Genomic DNA, 24,724 nt, shown 5'->3' with positions numbered 1-24,724 from the left:
GACCCTGGCCTGGCGGCCCCGTGGGCCCACGCGCTTTCTGTGGGACAGGGTTGGTTAGAATGAGTCACAGGATTGGAGGGAGGCTGTGTTCATTGTCCATGGGCTGCTCACTAATAACTTTTTCCTGCGTTGACTCTTTCAGGCTCCACAGCTCGTCCAGGGCCTTGCCTCCAGAAATATTGTAAAAATTGCTGCCCACTCTGACGGTCACCACTACCTGGCCTTGGCGGCCACGGGAGAGGTGTACTCCTGGGGCTGCGGGGACGGCGGACGGCTGGGCCACGGGGACACCATGTATGTGCAGCCACTCCTGTTTCTGTCGTGCCCCCACTTTCTGTACTGTGTCCAATATCCCGTGGGAAAGAGAAGTGTGGCTCGGTGTGCTCCAGCTGCCCTGACACGCGGGCCGTGGAGACGGCCACCCAGAGAGTCAGCTCTTGGGGATGCAGGGAGCTCCACCCACAGCAGCGGGGGGCATCCTCCCTTTCGCACTCCCAGCTCTTGCTCCCTGTGTTAGCAGTAGGTGCTGCAGCCCGTGGGGTTTTGTAAGGCACTCCCACATGCCTGCTCCTTCGTTCCCAGCACTTGAGCATGGGCAGACGCTCCCTGTCCCACGGTGAACCATAGTACCATTTCTCAGGTGCAGAAGTCAGCAGCTGCTTCACACTCTGTTTTGTGGAAGCTTTGATTCTGTGGTGGCTCTCAGTGCAAGGCTGCAGACCCCACCGAGGGCGGGGACCCTCAGACAGCGTTGTCTTGGGCCTTAGGCTGAAACTGGAGGTGCAGCTGTACTTCATGGGGGTTGGAGCCGTGAGCGGGCACTGGGCAGCAGCAGAGTCCCAGGGAGACCCTCTTGTCCCTGTTCGGGGGGCATCTGCTGGGAAAAGCCGCAAACTGCAGAGAGCAGAGTGACAGCATTTCCATTACCTGCGGATGCCGTGCTGCACATTGGCGCCTTAACAGAAGTGGTGACGGTGTGAGCTGTTGGAGGCCTGTATTCCTTAGTTGCAGCGGGAGAGGGCCGGGGTGCAGCCGTCTTGTGACTCAGTGAGGGGAAGTCGCTCTCAGGAGCACGCGGGCACTAGCAGGAGAGGCTCAGAGGCCTCAGGATCCTCCCCTCTCCCCACAGGCCTCTGGAGGAGCCCAAGGCGATCTCGGCCTTCTCGGGCAAGCAGGCGGGGAAGCATGTGGTGCACATCGCCTGCGGGAGCACCTACAGCGCGGCCATCACGGCCGAGGGGGAGCTGTACACCTGGGGCCGCGGGAACTACGGCCGCCTGGGCCATGGTGCGTCGCGCGAGCCCGCTCGAGGGGGCCTGGGGCGTGGGCCTCCTGAGGGGCCGGCAGTAACGGTAGTCCTCTGTGTTCCAAGGCTCCAGTGAAGATGAGGCCATTCCAATGCTGGTGGCCGGGCTTAAAGGACTGAAGGTCATCGACGTGGCGTGCGGAAGTGGGGACGCGCAGACCTTGGCCGTGACGGAGAACGGTGCGTGGCGCTCGGCCCTCGCCCTCCCCGTGGGCAGCTCTGCTTCCCTGGGGGCGGGAGTGTCAGCGCAGTGAACTTCACAAGGCTCCCCTCTTCATCTTTTAAGTGGACATGCACCTGGGTGTCCTTGGCAAAGGTCTAGAAGTTCCTACGGGGAATAATGCAGTAATTATACAAGAGTAAACCGCCTGCTCACAACCGCAGACCTACTCTGTGTGAGCGACTGGATTCCCTGTGCTGCACTTTACATCGCAACTGTTTATAACTACCAGTTAGTACTTCTTCACCCCTTTCCCTTTCCACCCAGCCCCCCAGCCCCCAGGACGGTGACTTCTGTTGCCCAGAGCCAGAGGGCTGGTCAGCAGCTGCCGTGCTTTCGTCTCAGTCTCTAAATCCAGCTGGAGTAACTGATGGGCTGAACCATTTCTGGTTGGGATGACATTTTCTGGTGTTCAGCCACCCTTGAGTCCCTGTGGGGAACCCTTCTCAGCCTTTGTGGATTCTGTGTAGTATGTGTGTAGTATGTGTGTAGTATGTGTGTAGTATGTGTGGCACTACATTGATGGCTTGTAATTCCAGTTTAGTATTTGTGTTCACGAGCCAGATGATACTCATTGTACTTCTTTTGAGGGCACGCCTATCAGGTTTGATGGTTAGAAACATGTTGGATTTCTAAACTGTCCATACCTGAGGTCTGTCCTCAGACGGGTGGAGTCTGTCTGTCCGAATCTGCTGGCGAGTCTGTCAGCCTGTGCCGGCCCGCAGAGGTTGCATGGCAGACTGGGCGTTGACTTTCTTCCCGGGAAAGGTGACAAGTCATGGTCGGTTCCTTCCTGTCCGGTGGGCCCCGCACCACTGCGGGCAGATGCAGTCAGTCACCGAGTTCTCCCTGGCCAGGGTCAGGACCTGGGTCCTCGTGTAGCTAAACTGGAAGGGAAATACGAGCTTCCCTTTTGTTACTTGCCCCTGCATGAACCCGAAGTGTCAACTGGATGACATTTCATCAGAACCACAGTGTAGTGTTAGCTGTGTCCGCCAGTGACTTCGATGGGTGCCATACTGTCTATGTTGATTGTTTTCAGTCCTCTGAAAGTCCCGTGAAGATTCACAGCCGCTGTCACTGAACTGTGTTTGTGTTTCCAGGGCAAGTGTGGTCGTGGGGGGACGGGGACTACGGGAAGCTGGGCAGAGGCGGCAGCGACGGCTGCAAGACGCCCAAGCTGATCGAAAAGCTCCAGGACTTGGACGTCGTCAAGGTTCGGTGTGGAAGCCAGTTCTCCGTTGCTCTGACGAAAGACGGCCAGGTGTACTCCTGGGGGAAGGGCGACAGCCAGAGGCTGGGGCACGGGACGGAGGAACACGTGCGGTACCCCAAACTTCTGGAAGGCTTGCAAGGTGTGAAATGCAAACTTTTAAAACTCTTGAGGCATTTCTTAAGCAATATTTTAAGATTTGCAGGTTATTCTTTTCTTTACCTGAATTTCCACAAATGGCCCCATCCTTAGAAGGTTCTACCCATGTTTTGAAAAGTACAGGGAATAAACGTAAAGTGGTTTATATTAAAAAATGGCCTAGATTTATCACCACATTGAGTTTGGAACCCGTTCAGTTCACCCAATCGCAGAGCACTTGTGTGCTGGACGCCCATTCACCACTTGGTAAGCCGGCCACAGTGGGTCTCGCATCTGCTGGGTGAGGTCACCCGTAGCTCCCTGTGGGCGGTGCTGAGACGGACCGTGGGGCACTGGGAGCCTGGCGGGGCGGGTCTGCCTGGCATGTCTCGCGGGAACTCCCCCTTGGGGGGCGGATGCGCTTGTTTGGCTGTGAGAATGTCCAGCGTGCACTCTGCGTAGAGGCAACACCCAGGAGCGAGAGCACGTGGGTTCTCTGCAGGGGCCTCCCACGGTGTGAGAGAGGCGGGCGGGTTCCCTCAGGAGTGGGCAGGCTATTTTTTAAAGGCACAGACTGCCAGCAAGCATTTCAGGTCAAAGCCTATGCTGTCTGTCCCAGGGACTTAGTTTTGCTGTGGGAGCCCCAAAGTAGTCACAGACAGACAAGACAGATGCAGACAAGCAGGCCTGACCGTGTTCCAGTGCAGCTGCATTCACAACGGGCCTTGGGCTGCAGTGGGCATGAGGTAGAACGTTTGTTGGATTCCTGAACTGGATTTTTCTTCACGTTTTGCTTTTTTGTCAGAGGAGTTTAGAAGTGACACTTCTAAGTTGAATCTGCCAGTTCTTTTTTCCACCTTTGTATTTGAGACCGATGGCTCCTGGGAGCATAGAGAGTTCAGAGAGAGACCCACATCCACGCAGCAGGGGAGCGTTGACAGGTGGTGCTGGAGGAGCCGGGCCTCCCAGGCACAAAGATGAGCAATGGATAATGGGGGGTATTTGGGAAACCTGTGCCTTCTCCTGGGGTTTGCTGTGATCTAAAACTGCTCTAAAACATAGTCTTAATTTTTTTTTAAAGAATACTTAGCATGTAGGAAAATATGACCTGATAGTGAATTAAGAATACACTGGTCTGTTTCTGAAGGTGAAAATTGGAGTAAGGAATTAAAATCTTACATTCTCTTTATGCCCTACCGTTATTTTATTTGCAGGTAGTAGAATTGAATAAGTTTCAGCTAATAAAACCTAACAGGAGTTTAGTAACATACACAAAAAAGATAATTGGGCATAACGTTAAAGCAACGAATTGTCCTCTAGAAGTGGACATGCCTGTCGTGTTACCGGAGCGGCCTGGGCAAGCATCCCTGTTGTAGCAGAAATCAAGGTGTGAGGCTGTAACTGGGCTCCTCCCTCCCCAGGGAAGAAGGTGATTGACGTGGCTGCAGGCTCCACCCACTGCCTGGCTCTGACCGAGGATAGCGAGGTCCACAGCTGGGGAAGCAATGACCAGTGCCAGCACTTCGACACTTTGCACAAGACCAAGCCCGAGCCCTCTGCACTGCCCGGGCTCGATACCAAGCACATAGTTGGCATCGCCTGTGGGCCGGCCCAGGTACGTCGCGGGGAGCTTCTTCTGGTGTTGGGTACAGTTTCGGTTTTGCCCCGTTGGTTGCTGCTGTGTGGAAACACTGTTGGCTTGTGTGTGTCAACCTTACCACTGTTGGCTTGTATGTGTCGTCCTTGCATCCTGTACGTGTGCTAAGCTCACTTGCTGGTTCCAGGAGCTTCACTGTCGATTCCTGGCGGTGGAGACCCCTTTGTTTCCTCTTTTACAGCAGGTTTGCTTTTACTTCTCCCCCTTGCCTCACTGTGCGTGCCAGCACTTCAGTACGGTGCTGAGCAGGAGAGGAGGAGGCACGTCCTTGCCAGGTTCCTGGTTGTGGGGGAAGCGCCCGTCTTGCGTCATTGACTGTGCTGTGAGCTGTAGGGTGTTTGGTGGATGCCTCGTTACCAGATTCAGGAAGTTTTCTTTGCCTCCTGCTTTGTATCCTGGATTGATTTGGAATTTTGTCAAGTGGCTTTTCTTTCTTTTTTTTTTTTTTTGACAGAGACAGAGAGTCAGAGAGAGGAATAGATAGAGACACAGACAGGAAGGGAGAGAGATGAGAAGCATCGATTCTTCATTGTGGCACCTTAGTTGTTCATTGATTGCTTTCTGATATTTGCCTTGATTGGGGGGGGCGGGAGAGGGAGGCACTATAGCAGACCAGGTGACCCCTTGCTCAAGCCGGCGACCTTGTGCTCAAGCCAGTGACCTTGGGCTTCAAGCCAGTGACCAGGGGGTCATGTCTATGATCCCATGCTCAAACTAACAACCCTGGGCTCAAGCTGGATGAGCCCATGCTCAAGCCAGCGACCTTGGGGTTTCGAACCTCAGTCCTTCACGCCCAGTCCGATGCTCTGTCCGCTGTGCCTCCTCCTGGTCAGGTGTCCAGTGCTTTTTTCAAGTGATCTCACCATGTAATCTCCCTTCTTCAGTCTGTTTATGTGGTGGAACACATTGGCTTGTTTTCAGACATTCCCCAAGCCTGCGCCACTGGGATGAACCCCTCTGGTCGTGGGGTGTTGCTCTCTTTACCCGTAGCTGGGTGGGATTCACTAATACGTTCCTGAGGATTTCTTTCGTCAACATTTGTGGTTTTTCATGCAGTCTTGTCTGAGTTTTTATCAGAATAAAACCGGCCTCATGAAAGGTAAAAATGGTGTACCTAAACATTTTTTTATGTCTTCTTTGATTTCGTTTATCAGTGTTTTTGGTATACAATGTTTTGTTAGAGTTAAACCTTTTACTTATAATTTGTCTCATTGTGTGTGTAGTAGTTCCCGCTTACCTGTGGGGGGGTATGTGACAAGACCCCCCCCCCCCGCCCTGAGTAGATGCCTGAAACTGCGGATAATGCCTGAAAACTTGACGCACTGTGTTTTTTCCTATACTGACGTACCTGTTAAAATTTAGTTAAAATTATGCACAGTAAGAGAGTAATGAAAACTAACAATAAAAGAGCGATTATAACAATGTATGGGGATAACAGTTACATGAATGCAGTCTCTTAAAGTATCCCACTGTGCTGTACGTAGAGTGTGGACATGCCGTACAAAGGAGGCTCCACAACAGCCTGCAATTTCAAAGTTGTGAATGTTCTTCTGGAATTTTCCATTAAATATCTTCGGACCGTAGTTGACCCTGGGTAACTGAGATCATGGGAAGTAGAACGGTAGTGAGTGTCTTGTATTCTGTTTATAGCTGCATACTTTTTAACAGCCTTGAGTCAGCCCGTCTTTCAGTCGGTGTGTTTTAGGTCTTTTACACTTACTGATTATTGGTATGTATGAACTTATGTCTTCTGTGTCATTGTTTGGCTTCTGCCTGTACACTCCCAGTCCTGCTGTCGGGTGCATAGACATTCAGTGCTCTCGTGTCTTTTTCGTGACCTGGTGACTTTGTCATTACATAGTGTCTGTTGTCCTGGTCATTTCCTTCCTCTGGAGTCTCCTGGGTCTGCTGTGAACAGCTGCTTTCTCTCCCTATAACCACTTTTCATCTTCACATTTCAGGCAGAGTTCTTGTAGGGGCCATCTAGTTATGTTTTGTCTTTCATACATCCTAACAATCTCTTTGTCTGACTAGACTATTTAAATTTAATGTAATTATTTATAACTTGGGATAATTCTACCATTATTTGATTTTTTTTGCTATTTTTCCCTTCCATGTTTTTTTTTTTACAGAGACAGAGAGTCAGAGAGAGGGATAGACAGGGATAGACAGATAGGAACGGAGAGATGAGAAGCATCAATCATCAGTTTTTCGTCGTGCTTTGCGATACCTTAGCTCAGCGGTTTATTGATTGCTTTCTCATATGTGCCTTGACCGCGGGCCTTCAGCAGACTGAGTAACCCCTTGCTCGAGCCAGCAACCTTGGGTCCAAGCTGGTGAGCTTTTGCTCAAACCAGGTGAACCCACGCTCAAGCTGATGACCTCAGGGTCTTGAACCTGGGTCCTCCGCATCCCAGTCCGATGCTCTATCCACTGCACCACCGCCTGGTCAGGCCCCCTCCATTTTTATATTTGGGTTATTTCAACAATTTTTAATATTCCTTTTTTACCTTACTGAGTTGTGTGTCTCTGCAATCTTTAGCAGGGGTCGGGAACCTTTTTGGCTGAGAGAGCCATGAACCCCACATATTTTAAAATGTAATTCCATGAGAGCCATACAATATGTTTAACACTAAATACAAGTAAATGTGTGCATTTTATGTAAGACCAACACTTTTAAAGTATAATAAGTCTCTGAATTCTTTTTAATAACGTTCTTATGCTCTTGCTAACCAATGATGAATAAAGTACATCTTACCATTAATGCGACTTCTGGTGCAGCATGGTTCTGTTGATGGCTTTGTAGTCTGGTTGATAGGTGGTGAGGTTAAGCTTCATGCAGGCGCTGAGACTTCCATCCATTAAACTTGATCATAGGTTGATCTTAACGTTCTTTAGATGTGAGAAAGACTGCTCACATGCATATGTGGAGCCAAACATTGTCAGTACAGCAATACTCACATTCTGCAGTGTGTGGTATGTGACGGGAAGCGCATTCCAAGTTCTGATAATCAGCTGGTCCGTGGGTTGAAGATTTTTCATTTCTCCCCACTTGTGTTTGTTCGCCAACTCTGCTTGCTGTCGTGCAAGTCTTTCCAAATCTTCATTCAGTGACTTGAACTTATTCACCCACATGTCTGAGGCCTTCAGGTCAGCACCTTGTAGCTCAAAATCTCTGACGGAGACACCGGGGATGTAACTCAGGTCTGCGCTGTTCACTGTACACTCGTGTGGATGAGTGATGAACTTAAAAAGACAAGTGCGCTCACGAAATTCTCCAAAGTGTGCTTTGAATGACTGCAGGAGATTAGATGTGAAGCCCGCTAGCTGCTGGAGACCAAGATGTTGAGCAGGGTCACTTGCTGTACATGCATCTTTAAACTCTCCCAGTTTTTCAAAGTGTAGTAAACAACCTGTTTCAATGTCGGTGATGAAGAATTCCAGCTTGTTTTCAAATACAAGCACTGCTTGTTGAAGGGATAAGACAGTATTTCCAATGCCTTGCATTTTCACATTGAGCTGGTTCAGATGTTCAGTCATGTCCATGAGATAGTAGAACTTCAGGAGCCACTCAGTGTTAGCTAGCTCAGGATGCTCGACGTTTTTCATTTCAAGAAAAGTCTGGATTTCACTCAGGCAAGCTGCAAAACAACTGAGCACGTTTCCTCTTGACAACCAACGCACATTGCTGTGCAGAAGCAGACCAGGATAATTATTCCCAACTTCATCCAGCAGTGTTTTAAACTGGTGATCATTTAAAGCTCGGGCAACAATAAAGTTGACCACCCGAATGATCAGCGACATCACCTCACCAAGCTGCTCGCCACACATCTGAGCACAAAGCGCCTCCTGATGTAGGATGCAGTGAAAACTTAGGATGTGCCTCTTTTCATGTTCACAAAGAAGCGCAATGAATCCTCTGTTTTTCCCCCACCATGCACGGAGCACCATCAGTACACATCGAAATAAGTTTATCCATCGGTAGATTTTTTTCTTTAGCGAATTCAGTGAAAGACTTGAGTAAATCCTCCTCTCTTGTCATCTCTTTCATAGGCAAAACAGTAAGACTTTCTTCACATAGTGTGTCACTGACAGCATACCTTGCAATCATGCTGAACTGGAATAAATGGCTTATGTCTGTTGACTCATCCAAAGCCAGAGAAAAGAATTTATGTCCTTCACTTGTGTTGCCTCAATTTGATTTGCCATCATGATGGTACGATCGTGAACAGTTCTTGCCGACAGAGGCATGTCTTTTATTCGTTTGATTATCTTGTCTTTATCCGAAAAGTCGTCAAAAAGTTCACTGGCAACATCAAGCATGAATGTTTGGCATACTCCCCATCTGTGCATGGCTTTCCGTTTCTCACAATTGCTACGGCACCAGCAAAGCTAGCCGAACTCCAGTCACCACGAATTATTGGGTCCAACCACGAAGTTGCTGCTGACTAGCTTGCACTCTGCACAGTAGCTCTTGACATGCTTTCTTCCTGCTGTCCCCCGCTGGATATTTCGATGCAAATGTAGTATGGCGTGTGTCGAAGTGCTGCTTTATATTTGACCATTTCTTTTTTTTTTTTTTTTTTTGTATTTTTCTGAAGCTGGAAACGGGGAGGCAGTCAGACAGACTCCCGCATGCGCCCAACTGGGATCCACCCGGCACGCCCACCAGGGGGGCGATGCTCTGCCCATCCGGGGTGTCGCTATGTCACGACCAGAGCCACTCTAGCGCCTGGGGCAGAGGCCAAGGAGCCATCCCCAGCGCCCGGGCCATCTTTGCTCCAATGGAGCCTCGGCTGCGGGAGGGGAAGAGAAAGACAGAGAGGAAGGAAAGGGGGAGGGGTGGAGAAGCAGATGGGCGCTTCTCCTGTGTGCCCTGGCTGGGAATCGAACCCGGGACTTCCACACGCCTGGCCGACGCTCTACCACTGAGCCAACTGGCCAAGGCCTATATTTGACCATTTCATCCATGCAATTTTATCATTGCATATTAGACACACTGCAGAACCTGTGCTCTCCACAAAGGCAAATTCCTCTGTCCATTCCTGCTGAAAAGTACGATACTCCTCATCTTTTTTTCTTTTAGCCATCTTCTTCATCAGAACGATTTCTGCAGTTAGCTAGCTGACTACTTGATTTTTTTTTTTTTTTCCATCTTTTCTGAAGCTGGAAACAGGGAGAGACAGTCAGACAGACTCCCGCATGCGCCCGACCGGGATCCACCCGGCACGCCCACCAGGGGGCGACGCTCTGCCCACTAGGGGGCGATGCTCTGCCCATCCTGGGCGTCGCCATGTTGCGACCCTCCTGGGTGTCGCCATATTGCGACCAGAGCCACTCTAGCACCTGGGGCAGAGGCCACAGAGCCATCCCCAGCGCCCGGGCCATCTTTTGCTCCAATGGAGCCTTGGCTGCAGGAGGGGAAGAGAGAGACAGAGAGGAAGGCGCGGCGGAGGGGTGGAGATGCAAATGGGCGCTTCTCCTATGTGCCCTGGCCGGGAATCGAACCTGGGTCCTCCGCACGCTAGGCCGACCTGACTACTTGATTAAAAGGAGGGAAGTTTACTTCCTGACCTCACAACGACCCATGTACGTTATGCATTATCTAATAAAAATTTGTTGTCCCGGAGGACAGCTGTGATTGGTTCCAGCCACCCACAACCATGAACATGAGTGGTAGGAAATGAATGGATTGTAATACATGAGAATGTTTTAGAGAGAGAGAGAGAGAGATTTTTTTTTTTTGTATTTTTCCGAAGCTGGAAACTGGGAGAGACAGTCAGACAGACTTCCGCATGCGCGCAACCGGGATCCACCTGGCACGCCCACCAGGGGGCGATGCTCTGCCCCTCCGGGGCGTCGCTCTGCCGCAACCAGAGCCACTCTAGCACCTGGGGCAGAGGCCAAGGAGCCATCCCCAGCGCCCGGGCCATCTTTGCTCCAATGGAGCCTCGGCTGCTGGAGGGGAAGAGAGAGGAAGGAGAGGGGGAGGGGTGGAGAAGCAGATGGGCGCTTCTTCTGTGTGCCCTGGCCGGGAATCAAACCCGGGACTCCTGCACGCCAGGCCGATGTTCTACCGCTGAGCCATCCGGCCAGGGCTGAGAATGTTTTATATTTTTAACGTTATTTTTTATTATTATTAAAGATTTGTCTGCGAGCCAGATGCAGCCATCAAAAGAGCCACATCTGGCTTGCGAGCCATAGGTTCCCGACCCCTGTTCTAGAGGTTACTGTAATTTACCTACCTCTCATTGTCTACTGTGAGTTACCTTTGTCACTTCACATGGACTGTGGTCCCCACGACCTTTCCCCTATGTGCATTCATCATTTTGAGAGTGAAAAGATTTAAAAAAAATTTATTGATTTGAGAGAGAAATAGAAACATTATTCTGTACCTGTACGTGCCCTGACTGGGGATTGAACCCACGGCCTTTGGTGTGTATTGGGATTCAGGCTCTAACCAGCCGAGCTACCTGGCCAGCGTGAGAGTGGAAAGGTTATAAAAAGACATGTTACCTTTCAGTTTGTGACAAAAAGAACTGGGGGAATGAACGAGAAAAGTGGAGGTAGACAGCCATGGCTGGGCATGTGTATTTGTGTCAGAGGAACCAGTAAGTAACGATGAACGGCTCTTCGGTCGTCCATCGCGGTGAATCTCATTGCAGAGCGGGGGGATCGGACCAGTGGCTGCGTGCACAGGTGCATTCTCGTGTCTTGTGTTCTCTCCACAGAGTTTCGCTTGGTCATCTTGTTCTGAGTGGTCCGTCGGCCTCCGTGTCCCTTTTGTGGTGGACATCTGCTCGATGACCTTTGAGCAGCTGGACCTGCTGCTGCGGCAAGTGAGCGAGGGCATGGATGGCGCAGTGGACTGGCCGCCACCCCAGGAGCGAGAGTGCATGGCCGTGGCCACGCTCAACCTGCTCCGCCTTCAGGTAGCTGTGGCCCCTGCCTGCTGGCCCCCTGCCCGCTGGCCCCCTGCCCGCTTCCCCCGGCTCCTGTCTTGCTCTCCACGTCCTCGCCCCCGGGCTCTGCCCTCCATGGGTCTCTGGGCGCACTTATTTAGTTTGTGGAGGCATTCCCTATTTCTTATTGCTGCTCCCCCCTGGGGCCTGAGTACTCCTCTCACTCCACCCGTGCTTTCCCCCTTGGTGACTTGGCGTGGCTGGTCCTTGTGGAGTGTGCGTCCAGCATTAAGGGCGGTGTGCAGGGGTGCAGTGTGCGGGGTGCGGTGTGCAGGGGTGCCCTGCGCCTTAGGCTTGGAGGTGTCCCCAGAGGACAGTTCTGAATTTGCATCTCTAAGTTCCCACGAGTTTCTCAGGTCCTAGATGAGTTTTGGTGTCTGTCCCTGGCTGGTTGGGACCACCCTGATTTCACACATCATGGGAGCTGGGTCTCGGACTCTCAGTGGGGCCCCTCTCCACCCAGAACCTTAGTAGGCAGAGTGTCGCCCTCGGGCCATCGGTGGTGGGCAGGCGGGGACCAGAGCGGGCCCCCTTGTGCAGGAAGCCCGGGCTCCCGGGGCCGTCGGTGGTGGGCATTCCGAGCCCCCTTGCTCTCATCTGTTCTGAGCTGGGACCTCTGGCTCCTGCCGCGTGGGTCTGAGATTCCTAGTGTGGACCTGGTGTGCCCTCCGCTGGGCTGTGTTTATAACAACTGGGTATACTATGCAGTAGTGACTGCTCCGCTGTGTTCAGTGCACATGGTTGGGGTGGGGCGGAGCTTGCTTTTCCACTTGGTCTAACTGCTCTGTTTATCTTGAATCTATAAGTATTTCCATGTGAGTATTTATAGTTGGGTTTTTAAATTTTCTCTTATAAACGGCCTTACCGTGGGTTCTCAGCTGCTGTGGATAAAATGTTTCTAGTCTAGTGTTAAAGAGACACGCACTGGGCATGTCTATTGTTTGACTGAAGCTCAGTCTGGGGTGTGCGTGCTCTGTAACGAGACGGGAGACGCACTGGCTTCCAGGCTCTAAGTGAACCTGTTTTTGTCATTTCAGTTGCATGCTGCCATTAGTCACCAGGTTGACCCAGAGTTGCTTGGTTTAGGTCTGGGCAGCGTCCTCCTCAACAGCCTGAAGCAGACGGTGGTGGCCCTGGCCAGTGGCGCGGGTGTGCTGGGCACGGTACAGGCGGCTGCACAGGCCGTGCTGCAGAGCGGCTGGTCCGTGCTGCTGCCCACAGCCGAGGAGCGGGCCCGGGCGCTCTCCGCCCTCCTGCCCTGTGCAGGTGGGCCGGGCACGGAGCGGGTGGGGGCCGGTGGCTGGAGAGGGTGTGCGGGGCGGGGGTGGCGCCTGCTCACACTGCGCTTTCTCCCTTCCAGTCTCGGGCAGCGACGTGAACGTCAGTCCAGGCCGCCGGTTCATGATTGACCTGCTGGTGGGCAGCTTGATGGCCGACGGCGGCTTGGAGTCGGCCTTGAACGCGGCCATCACTGCGGAGATCCAGGTACAGCCTCAGAGCGCACGTGTGTGCGGCCCCCAGGCGGGGTCACCCTGCAGTGAGGAGGTGGGGGCTCCAGACGCCTGCTCTCCAGGAGAGAACAAGCTGCCTTCTGCCCAAAGGAGGGAAAATCCAAAGCAGAACCTTGAGCAACATCCAGATACTTTGTCATGAGAAGTCTTTCCTCATACAAGTTGGAAGTTTTTTATCGAGGTGTTAAGTATGATAAAGTGCACCCGCTTTGAGCGTCCATTGAGACGATTCTGACAGATGCCTCGGTCAAGTGGTTACTGATCGTGTCCATCACCCCAGACAGTGCCTCGGGCCTCCTTGCCCTGGAAGTCAGGGCCCTTCCCCACCCCCCAGGGTAAATTACTTTTGCCGGTTTTGATGTCCTGTCGGGAATCACACGGTGTGGACTTCCCATGTCTGCTCTGTTTCGCCTGGATGGTGATCTTCAGACTGACGTCTGTTGTGTGTGCTGTCGCTCTGCTCTCACTGCTGGCGTCAGTGTTCTGTTGGGTGGTGGTGGCACAGCTGTCCTGCTCACAGGCGCGTGCTTGGTTTGGACCTTGCACAGCTGCGTTGGTCGTGCTCTTAGTGCGTCCTCTGTGTTCTGTGGGTGGTGGTGGCCCAGCTGTCCTGCTCACAGGCGCGTGCTTGGTTTGGACCTTGCACAGCTGCGTTGGTCGTGCTCTTAGTGCGCCCTCTGCGGCACACGTTCCTCTCTAGTCAGTGGGTGGAGCTGGAACCTGCTGGGTCCTAGGATGAGTTGTGTCGACAGGAGCCCAGTGTGGCCGTGCCACTTCCCTTCAGTCCAGCCTGTGTGAGGGGGCTCGCCCTTTCTTCCTTTCTTTTTATCCAGTGAGAGGAGGGGAGGCAGAGAGACAGACGCCCACATGCGCCCTGACGGGGATCCACCTGGCACGCCAGCCACTAGGGGGCGATGCTCTGTTGCTCAGCAACTGAGCTACAGTGGTACAGGCACCTTGAGATACGAATTTAATTCGTCCTGTAACCGAGCTCGTAAGTCAGTCAACTCGTATATCAGACTGCCGATACTGCACCCGTGCACCAACGCGCCAACCAGTGGCAGCTTCCCGAATCACGACTCGTACCTCGGAATTTCGCTTGGATCTCGAACAAAAATACGGACCGAGTCGCAGTTCGTATCTTAAAAAATTCGTATGTTGGTCTGTTCGTATCTCAAGGTACCACTGTATTTTAGTGCCTAAGGCGGAGGCCCTGGAGCCATCCTCAGCAACGGGAGCCAGCTTGCTCGAACCATTTGAGCCATGGCTGCAGGAAGGGTGGAAAGAGAGAGAAGAAAAGAGAAGCAAGAGGGGGAGGGGTGGAGAAGCAGATGGGTGCTTCTCCTGTGTGCCCTGGCCGGGAATCGAACCCGGGACTCCTGCACGCCAGGCGACGCTCTACCACTGAGCCAACCGGCCAGGGCCTTGAATGTCCAGCACCACTATCCAGTTTCAGCACATTTTCATCACCCCATGGAGAAACCCTGTGCCCTTAATGGTCATCCTGCACCCCACTCCTCCCAGCCCTTGGTCACCACTGAGTGGCTTTCCGTTTCTGAACACTTCCTGTTTTGGACATTTCACATGAGTGGGCTCATAGAGCATGCGGCTTCTGTGTCTGTTCTTTCACTCAGCACTGGTTTCATGTTCATCCGGGATGTGGTGTCTGTGTGGTACTTCACTGCTTTAACTTGCTGAGCAGTGTTCCGTTCTGTGGACACAGCACACTGTGCTTATACGTTCATCAGGGATGGACACTTGACTTCTTTGCTCTTCTGAGTTTTGTACAGTGCTGTTAGGAACATTGTCTGGGCTGAAGTAGCGCCTACAGACACTGTGTGGTCATAGTTTCTGTTCTTGTGGGATACACTCCTAGGAGGGGTGGCGGGTGTTACGGTAACCCAGCGTTCAGTGTCCCGAGGGGCAGCCAGACGGCGTCCTTCAGTGTCTGCACCACGTGCATCCCGGTCCCACTGTGAGGGCTCCAGTGTCTGCGTCCGTGCCAGTGCTGCTGCTGCCTGTCTTTATTGTGGCCGTCCTAGCGGTGAGCTTCCTTGGTGACTACCGATGTCATGCATCTTCTTGTGTGCTTGTTAGCCATTTGTGTGTCTACTTTGAAGATAGGTCTTCTTTTGCCTACGTTTAAATTGGGTTAATTAGAATCATCGACTTACAAGAATTTGTTGTTTTCTGGACACTTGTCTCTTACCTGATGTATGCCTTGGGAATATATCCACCCATGCTGTGGGTTGGTGCTTCATGTTTGCAAAGCAGGTGACTGCGTGTAGACAGGTCCCGTGGGGTGTTTGTGAGAGCCAGGAGCAGGGTGAAGATTTTAGGGACTTCACAGAAGGGGGCTGGAGACCATCAGCACTGACAGGTGGGACATTGGATTTCTGGAACAAACGGTCTGTTTAAGAACTGGCACCTGAGCAGTGGGATTTTACCAGCTAGGTGTGGGTCAGTGTCACCAGTGTGAGAGTTAGCTAAGAGACCCCGAGGCTGTGGGGTCAGGGCCCTGCCCAGTGGGTCTTCACACCTGTTTCTGAGGTAACCGGTAACCAGTTTGTTTTATGAATCACAGGACATTGAAGCCAAAAAAGAAGCACAGAAGGAGAAAGAAATTGATGAACAGGAAGCGAACGCGTCAACGTTTCACAGAAGCAGGACTCCACTGGACAAAGACCTTATTAACACAGGGATCTATGAGTCTTCTGGAAAGCAGTGCTTGCCTCTGGTCCAGCTCATACAACAGCTTCTCAGGTAAGTAGTGTTGAATTGGCTGTCTTTTCACAGGATTGGTTTTCATATTAAGATAGTGAGATTCGCACTATGGTCTCAAAACTGTATCTGGCTGTTGAGGAGATACTGTGCAATCACCTTGGAGTGGTTTCAGGGTCCAGAGCAGACTCAGGTACGAAGGGTAGGGTGGGCTGGGGTGTGGTGTGAGGTACTGCTGGGGGTGCTGAAGGAATGGGGTTGCACACAGATTGAGGAGGAGACTCTCTGACCTCGTGACGAGGCAGCAGGTGCAAGGGAGTCATCGTGGTGAGCGGCTCATTCCGGGAGGCGTCAGGTGTACGACTGTGTGACGTCCCCCTGGGGCTCCATCCAGCGTGGCACCCGGGGCAGTCACAGAGCAGCATGTGTGCTGACAGCAGTCATTCCAGATCCAAGGAGAAGCGGGCCTTGAGTGCTTTGTAATGAAGCACAGCTTTGGCCAAAAAACTATGGCCCAGTTGTTTTCCTTCCCAGGGTTTGTGCAATAGTCTTGTCACTTTGGAGCATTGCACGGGCCCCTGAGCAGGAATGGGAAGCAGAGGGCGTTGTTGTTCGTCGGCCTTCTCTCTGCTCACTGCGGGGCTGTGCTGCTGCCGGCACACCCGGCACAGTGGGGCACGGACCTGGTGCTGCTGCCGGCACACCCGGCACAGTGGGGCACGGGCCTGATGCAGTGGGCACAGACCAGGCGCAGTGGGGCACAGACCCGGTGCTGCTGCCGGCACACCTGGCACAGTGGGGCACGGGCCTGATGCAGTGGGCACAGACCAGGCGCAGTGGGGCACAGACCCGGTGCTGCTGCCGGCACACCCGGCGCAGTGGGGCACGGACCAGGCGCAGTGGGGCACAGACCCGGTGCTGTTGCCGGCACACTCAGCGCAGTGGGGCACGGACCAGGCGCAGTGGGGCACAGACCCGGTGCTGCTGCTGGCACACTCAGCGCAGTGGGGCATGGACCAGGCGCAGTGGGGCACGGACCGGTGCTGCTGCCGGCACACTTGGCGCAGTGGGGCACGGACCAGGCGTAGGTCTCCGCTCTCACTGGCTCTGCTGCTCATGTCACTCATCCTGGTTTTAAAACACCTTTCCTTTCTGAAACATAAGTAACTTATGTTTTGCTCTCCTCTCCCCCCTATGTAGAAACATCGCCACTCAGACCGTGGCCAGACTGAAGGACGTCGCCCGCCGGATCTCGTCCTGTCTGGACTTCGAGCAGCCCGGCCGGGACGGGTCGGCCTCCTTGGATTTGCTGCTGCGTTTCCAGCGCCTGCTCATCAGCAAACTGTACCCGGGAGAGAGTGTCGGGCAGACCGCAGACGTTCCCAGTAAGCTGCTTAGAACCCAGTGTCTCCTGTGTGTGTTCGTGGTTTATGCCACACCTGTTCTGCACGCACAGATGTGCGTCTCTTGTGCTGTTGAAATGCAGAGCAATTTGGGGAACTCGCTTTGCATCTGCTCTGTTTTGGATGAGTGTTTCTGTCTTAGACTCCTCAATATTTTGAATGTCATTTTAGCATTTATTTATTTATTTATTTACAGAGACAGAGAGTCAGAGAGAGGGATAGACAGGGACAGACAGGAACGGAGAGATGAGAGCATCAATCATTAGTTTTTTGTTGTGCATTGCGACCTTTAGTTCATTGATTGCTTTCTCATATGTGCCTTGATGGGGGGGGGCTACAGCAGAGCAAGTGACCTCTTGCTCAAGCCAGTGACCTTGAGTCCAAGCTGGTGAGCTTTTGCTCAAACCAGATGAGCCCGCGCTCAAGCTGGTGACCTCAGGGTCTTGAACCTGGGTCCTCAGCATCCCAGTTTGATGCTCTATCCACTGTGCCATTGCCTGGTCAGGCTGTCATCTTAGCCTTTAAATTCTTCAAATGTCAGGAACAGCACTCTTTACGTTCAGTTATTCTGACTGATGACATATCGGGCTCACTGCATGTGTCAGTGAGGGGCTGTGGAGACAGAATTGTGCCATCGTACATGTGTGTCGCCCTGGGAATCTCGCCAGGGGTCGATAGGAGGGATGGGTCACCACTGGGGCTGCACTGGGGCTCTGTTACAGCTCTGGTTTCGTAGCTGCTGGGCCTGGGCCTGGGTCCCCTGGGGGCCGCCGATCGCTCCCTCTGGGGCCGGGCTAACACCGAGCCTGCCTGTGAGGGTCGAAACGAGATGGTGTGTGAGTGCTCAGCCCTGCATGTGGCTCTCCACAGGGCGGCTCTCTGGACGGCGGGTGGGGCTGCTTCTGCTGGTCTTTCTATAGCCAGGATACTCTAAAATAGCTTAGTTACTTCCTGCAGAGAGTTAGGCGCTGTAGACAGTGGAGAATTTCAGACTGAGATAGGTGAACCTGAAGCCTGGAAGAGGGGACTGTCTCAGAGACACGAAGTCAAAAGGACTAAAGAGCCAGGAGGAGCCATGGGGGAGGAAACGTTGAAGACTTGATGAGAGCAGAGGATGCCTAGCTTTTGTCCGTGGGAATAGCTTACAAGCGTTAAGACTTGGACTTGGAAACATTTGCGTATTGAATATAAGGCTTTGAAACCAGAAGTTCTGACTTGAGCGTTCATATACACGTAGCGTCTTGTACCGTGGAGGACTGCCTACAAAGGGACATAACCAAGCGCACCGTTTTCAGACTCTGTGATAAAAAACGAGCGGGAGTAATAAGGGTGAACAGGTCCTCCCTGAGGAGCTGTTGTAGGTGAAGACGTCAGATAATGGTGGGAGAGCGGGGCAGCTTGTCCGGTTATCAAGCCAATGTGAGCAGTGACCATGAATTGTCCTGCCTCTCCCGTCCAGGTCCCGAGCTCATGGGCGTGGGGTCCTTGCTGAAGAAGTACACGGCCCTGCTGTGCACACACATTGGGGACATCCTGCCTGTGGCTGCCAGCATCGCGGCCACCAGCTGGCGTCACTTCGCAGAGGTCGCTTGCATTGTGGAAGGGGACTTCACAGGTACCTCTCCTGGTTCCCACTGCGCATACGCGTTTATTTCCAGGGACTAATGGCAGTTCGCACTTAGCATTTGCTAATAAACTGCGTGCCGTGGCCCCGACGCTCTCTGGCCGGGGTGCCCTCTCCCCTTGGTTTCTCTGTTGCTCAGCAGCAGGCTGGTACCGGAGCCAGGTCCCGGTGATATGACCGGAGACTTAGAGTCCCATGCCCTCACTGACACTTCAGCAAGGAGGTCCGTGGTCCTTGTCCAGTTATATTTCAGCAGCGTAAAAACGAGTTGGCCCTTTCAGGACCTTTACAAAGTGTAGTGATGCTTAATGATTTTTTCAAGTTAATTCTGTGACATTAGATCATTATTATTGGCTGCTTTTTTCTGATAGTAAATTAGGTATAAACATGTTTTCTGAATAAAAGGTTCTAGTTAACACTTTTATGCTGTAACATGGTTTTGAAACATATTCTTGGAATTCAGAGGGCCCTGTTTGATACCTCTATCTTTCTCTTCCAAAATGAAAGATGAGGTCATTCTGCAGACACCTGCCAAGGACAAGCAGTCCTTATATAGTGACTTCTCAGAATTTGAAGCTAGAGCCGTTGTATGAACTGGTGTGATAGGAGAAATGCTTCTATGTAAATCTTAACTTTTCATTATTTTTTTTCTCCGAACTGTAGGTGTACTCCTTCCAGAACTAGTAGTTTCGATAGTCCTTCTGCTCAGTAAGAATGCTGGTCTCATGCAGGAGGCTGGCACCGTGCCTCTGCTGGGCGGCCTGCTGGACCACCTGGACCACTTCAACCACCTGGCGCCCGGACAGGGGACAGACGACCAGGAGGAGCTGGCCTGGCCCGGCATCATGGGTATGCGCCTTCCCCTCCGGGCTCTGCTGAGGACGTCTTGTCCTGGCCTCACCTGGTCGGGCCTCTCCGTGGGGAAGAATCCTTGACCAGGAAGACCACTCCTCTGCCATTTTTACTGATGGCGGCACAAGTGGAAACGGAGAGAAACCGAGATCAGGAGAGGTCTGGGCTGTGTTCACGGGAGATTTTCCTGTCAGTCATGGCAGTCACAGCCTGAAAGGAGTGGTTTTAGAATGTTCTGGGACCCCTTTTTCTGGGTGTCCCCAGAAGGCACTGCTGAGGTGGCTGTGCTAGTTGCACCCTTCCGTGTCCCGCGGAGCCCGTGCGCCTGGTGCGGGTCGCCCCATGGAGCCCGTGCGCGTGGAGCGGGTCGCCCGGTGGAGCCCGTGCGCGTGGTGCGGGTCCCCCCCGCGGAGCCCGTGCGGGTGGTGTGGGTCCCCCCTCGGAGCCCGTGCGCCTGGTGCGGGTCGCCCCATGGAGCCCGTGAGCGTGGAGCGGGTCGCCCGGTGGAGCCCGTGCGGGTGGTGTGGGTCCCCCCTCGGAGCCCGTGCGCCTGGTGCGGGTCGCCCCGCGGAGCCCATGCTGTGGTGCGGGTCGCTCCTCGGATCCCCTGCGCGTGGAGCGGGTCGCCCGGCGGAGCCCGTGCGTGTGGTGCGGGTCCCCCCTCTGAGCCCCTGCGCGTGGAGCGGGTCGCCCGGCGGAGCCCGTGCGTGTGGTGCGGGTCCCCCCTCTGAGCCCCTGCGCGTGGAGCGGGTCCCCCCTCTGAGCCCGTGCGCGCGGTGCGGGTCGCCCGGCGGAGCAGGTGCGCGCGGTGCGGGTCCCCCCTCGGAGCCCGTGCGCGCGGTGCGGGTCACCCCGTGGAGCCCGTGCGCGTGGTGCGGGTCACCCGCGGCAGGAGACATGCTCCTCCCTCACTGCGGCAGCACACTTGTCTGTTGCTCCCGTGGTTCTCCCACACCGTATGTGCTAGTTGACTTGCCTGTTGATCTATCGGTTTATTGATTGTATAAATAAACTTGTGTACATACCGAGTCATTTTTTACAGGTCAGAACTGCAGGAACAACGAGGAGGTGACGCTGATCCGCAAAGCCGATCTGGAGAACCACAACAAAGACGGCGGCTTCTGGACCGTCATTGACGGGAAGGTGTACGACATCAAGGACTTCCAGACGCAGTCCCTGACGGGGAACAGCATTCTGGGTAGGGCCTCGCTCTCCTCGTGGCTGCAAGTTACGGTGTGGGTCCTTCTAACCGGAGTCTTAGGCTTTTCTTCTTTTTTAGAGTATATTTTTATTGAATTTGTTGAGGTGACATTGGTTTGTAAAATTATATAGGTTTCAAGTGTACAATTATCTGTCCAGTCATCCCAACACCATTTGTTGAATAGACTGCCTCTCCCCCACTGTATGCTCCTGCCTCCTTTGTCAGATGTGAATGGACCATAAAAGTGTGGGTTTAGTACTAGGCTTTCTGTTCTGACCCATAGACCTGTTTGTATGCCAGTACCAGACTGTGACTACAGCCGTGCAGTATAGTTTGGTATTGCACGGTGTGATGCCTCCAGCCCTGTTCTGTGTTGAGATTGCTGAGGCCATTCAGGGTTTTTTTTGTGGTTCTGTAAACATTTCTCGAATGTTTGTTCTCGTTCTGTGAAATGCACTGTTGGTGTGGTGATGGGAATTGTGTTGACGTCATAGATTGCTTCGTAGTGGACACATTTTAGTGATGTTCATTCTTCCTCTCTGTGAACACAGTAGAAGCAGTGGGCTTTTCAGGGAATGACTTGGTGCTGCTCCTGCACCCCCAGGTTTACACTCTGGGACTGTGGTGTCTGTCTATGATTTAGGATACATTTGAAGACTTTCTCACCATTATGCATTTTTAGTCTGATACTCGTTGGAACATGTTCCGTGTTCTGAGGTGGCCCTGCCGGGCCCGGGGGGGTCTGTGTGGAGGGAGGGAGAGGTCATGAAGCTGCCACTTCTGAATCCTTGTGCTGTTTCTCTGAGGAGGTCTGGGCACATGGTATGGAGTCACTGTTGCTTCCGTTACGTTTTTTCAGCTCAGTTTGCGGGGGAGGACCCCGTGGTCGCTCTGGAAGCCGCGCTGCAGTTTGAGGACACCCGGGAGTCGATGCACGCCTTCTGTGTCGGCCAGTACCTGGAGGTGAGACCCTGCCCGTGCCGCGTGGTCCCGGCGAGACCTCTGTGTCTGCACTGACCACGGTCGCCCTGGCCTGTCGAGGGCTGGGCCCTTCCTCCTCTTGTGTTTTGAATTAACCCCTTTTTCTCAGACTGATGATGAAACTTGCCTTCCCAGCCCGACCAGGAAGTCATCACAATCCCAGACCTGGGCAGTCTGTCCTCACCTCTGATAGACACAGAGAGGAACCTGGGCCTGCTCCTCGGATTACACGCCTCCTACTTAGCCCTGAGCACGCCGCTGTCACCCGTGGAGGTCGAGTGCGCCAGTAAGGATGGTTTTGCTTTCTGCTAGCGGATATCAGGTTGTCAGCTGAGCCACGGGTGCCGCTGGCGTGGGAGAGGGAAGGTTTGGTGGAGCTGTCAGTGAGGCCGTGTGAGGGCACTGGGACCAGGCTGTGGGAGAGGGAAGGTTTGGTGGAGCTGTCAGTGAGGCCGTGTGAGGGCACTGGGACCAGGCTGTGGGAGAGGGAAGGTTTGGTGGAGCTGTCAGTGAGGCCGTGTGAGGGCACTGGGACCAGGCTGTGGGAGAGGGAAGGTTTGGTGGAGCTGTCAGTGAGGGCCGTGTGAGGGCACTGGGACCAGGCTGTGGGAGAGAGAAGGTTTGGTGGAGCTGTCAGTGAGGCCGTGTGAGGGCACTGGGACCAGGCTGTGGGAGAGGGAAGGGTGGGTGGAGCTGTCAGTGAGGCCGTGTGAGGGCACTGGGACCAGGCTGTGGGAGAGGGAAGGTTTGGTGGAGCTGTCAGTGAGGCCGTGTGAGGGCACTGGGACCAGGCTGTGGGAGAGGGAAGGTTTGGTGGAGCTGTCAGTGAGGCCGTGTAGGGCACTGGGGACCAGGCTGTGGGAGAGGGAAGGTTTGGTGGAGCTGTCAGTGAGGCCGTGTGAGGGCACTGGGACCAGGCTGTGGGAGAGGGAAGGTTTGGTGGAGCTGTCAGTGAGGCCGTGTGAGGGCACTGGGACCAGGCTGTGGGAGAGGGATGGGTGGGTGGAGCTGTCAGTGAGGCCGTGTGAGGGCACTGGGACCAGGCTGTGGGAGAGGGAAGGTTTGGTGGAGCTGTCAGTGAGGCCGTGTGAGGGCACTGGGACCAGGCTGTGGGAGAGGGAAGGTTTGGTGGAGCTGTCAGTGAGGCCGTGTGAGGGCACTGGGACCAGGCTGTGGGAGAGGGAAGGTTTGGTGGAGCTGTCAGTGAGGCCGTGTGAGGGCACTGGGACCAGGCTGTGGGAGAGGGAAGGTTTGGTGGAGCTGTCAGTGAGGCCGTGTGAGGGCACTGGGACCAGGCTGTGGGAGAGGGAAGGTTTGGTGGAGCTGTCAGTGAGGCGTGTGAGGGCACTGGGACCAGGCTGTGGGAGAGGGAAGGTTTGGTGGAGCTGTCAGTGAGGCCGTGTGAGGGCACTGGGACCAGGCTGTGGGAGAGGGAAGGGTGGGTGGAGCTGTCAGTGAGGCCGTGTGAGGGCACTGGGACCAGGCTGTGGGAGAGGGATGGGTGGGTGGAGCTGTCAGTGAGGCCGTGTGAGGGCACTGGGACCAGGCTGTGGGAGAGGGATGGGTGGGTGGAGCTGTCAGTGAGGCCGTGTGAGGGCACTGGGACCAGGCTGTGGGAGAGGGATGGGTGGGTGGAGCTGTCAGTGAGGCCGTGTGAGGGCACTGGGACCAGGCCGTGGACTGGGACTGCGGTCGGAGCACACTCCTGCCATCGGGGAGCTAGGCCTCGTGTGTGGTCTCTCACGCACCCCTGTGACAGACGGCCCAGCCTGCTGGCCCAGAGAGCCACAGAGATTGGTCTGAAGATGGTTTTTACCAGACTCAGATCGAGGACTGCTGGGGTGGCGTTTCTGTGATCCCTTGAAATAATTGCCTCTCTCCGTATTTTATAAGTTGGCTCAAGTTTTTCCTCATGTATCAATATTTATGCCTTTTCCCCTCTTTCTGTCTAACGACCATCCAATGGGCATCACTGAGGAATGGCACTTGGCACTTGACAGCATGGCTAAGTGCCAACCGCCTGCCCAGCTGAAAGCCTGCGTGTAACTCACGATGGCCGTCCATACGCGTGGCCCACACCACCAGGTGCTGCCTGAACAACACGAGTTTGACCTCTGTGGGCCAGTGGGAAAAGTCTCTGTGTCAGTGGACCGCGCAGTTCACACCCGCGTTGTTCAGGGTCCTCAGTCCTCGAGTATGTCCCGTGCTGGACACTCGGGGTGCCGTAGGTGTGGAGGCAGGTGCTCCCTGTGTACTGATGTGCCAGATGCGAAAAGTGGGTCAGGTGCAGGGCGGTCGTGGATCAATGGAGACATTCGCACGTGGTGCTGGGGAACAGGCTTCATAGTGGCAAAGCAGTTATGAAATGAGAGCAAGCACACTGGGTATCTGGGCAGAAAGCTGGGCAGGTGAGGGCATTGCTGGGAGGCGGGCGCTGCAGGGTCAGGATGCCGTGGTGCCCGGACAAATGTGTGGCACTCAAGCTGCGTGCTTCGCTGCCTGCAGAGCCTCAGCCTTGTAGCCCTGGGGGCAGACAGGCCGCTGCTCTGTAGCAGGGAGGGCAGGGTGGGCGGTGCCAGTCGGGGAGGCAGAGCGCAGGGACCCTGGTGGGCTGGGGCCGCTCCACTCTCGGGCGTCAGGGCCCACGGTCAGAGCAGCATTCTGAGAGAGGACAGGGGCTCTACACGGAGAGAGCCACGAGGCTCGTGGTCAGGTCTTTAGAACTAACGTGGCACTTTGGAGAAAGCTTCCAAATGCTCTCCAGTTCCGTCCCAGCAACGGAACGCTGAGTGTGTTCTGGGTCTGGCTATGGGGCTCTGCACGGATGCTTTGATGGCACAAGCGATTGGAGATGCTGGGTGGGGTGCAGTACGAGGGGCAGCCTGGGGGCCCTGAGGGACGGCCTGTGCCCCACAGGCCTTCTGCAGCCTGTGGG

At 54.1% G+C, this 24,724-nt stretch overlaps 1 protein-coding gene across 2 annotated transcripts in view; it reads left to right on the top strand.

Moving 5' to 3' along the window:
* HERC2 (HECT and RLD domain containing E3 ubiquitin protein ligase 2) overlaps positions 1 to 24,724 on the top strand; it is a 124,085-nt gene that overhangs the window by 29,900 nt on the left and 69,461 nt on the right. For both annotated transcript variants that reach the window (XM_066239227.1, XM_066239228.1), the window contains exons 12-26: positions 143 to 294; positions 1,130 to 1,287; positions 1,373 to 1,486; positions 2,630 to 2,881; positions 4,299 to 4,492; positions 11,266 to 11,466; positions 12,534 to 12,762; positions 12,857 to 12,981; positions 15,592 to 15,770; positions 16,929 to 17,113; positions 18,591 to 18,746; positions 19,419 to 19,604; positions 20,650 to 20,805; positions 21,668 to 21,771; positions 21,925 to 22,075. In XM_066239227.1, the coding sequence (XP_066095324.1) occupies positions 143 to 294; positions 1,130 to 1,287; positions 1,373 to 1,486; positions 2,630 to 2,881; positions 4,299 to 4,492; positions 11,266 to 11,466; positions 12,534 to 12,762; positions 12,857 to 12,981; positions 15,592 to 15,770; positions 16,929 to 17,113; positions 18,591 to 18,746; positions 19,419 to 19,604; positions 20,650 to 20,805; positions 21,668 to 21,771; positions 21,925 to 22,075 (2,542 nt within the window). The remainder of the gene's footprint in view (positions 1 to 142; positions 295 to 1,129; positions 1,288 to 1,372; positions 1,487 to 2,629; positions 2,882 to 4,298; positions 4,493 to 11,265; positions 11,467 to 12,533; positions 12,763 to 12,856; positions 12,982 to 15,591; positions 15,771 to 16,928; positions 17,114 to 18,590; positions 18,747 to 19,418; positions 19,605 to 20,649; positions 20,806 to 21,667; positions 21,772 to 21,924; positions 22,076 to 24,724) is intronic.

Source organism: Saccopteryx bilineata, chromosome 7 (genome assembly GCF_036850765.1).
Source record: "Saccopteryx bilineata isolate mSacBil1 chromosome 7, mSacBil1_pri_phased_curated, whole genome shotgun sequence".
In the NCBI taxonomy this organism is placed as follows: Eukaryota; Metazoa; Chordata; class Mammalia; order Chiroptera; family Emballonuridae; genus Saccopteryx; species Saccopteryx bilineata.
The sequence above is the reverse complement of the archived record's forward strand: the minus strand, read 5'-3'. Positions and strand labels throughout refer to the sequence as shown.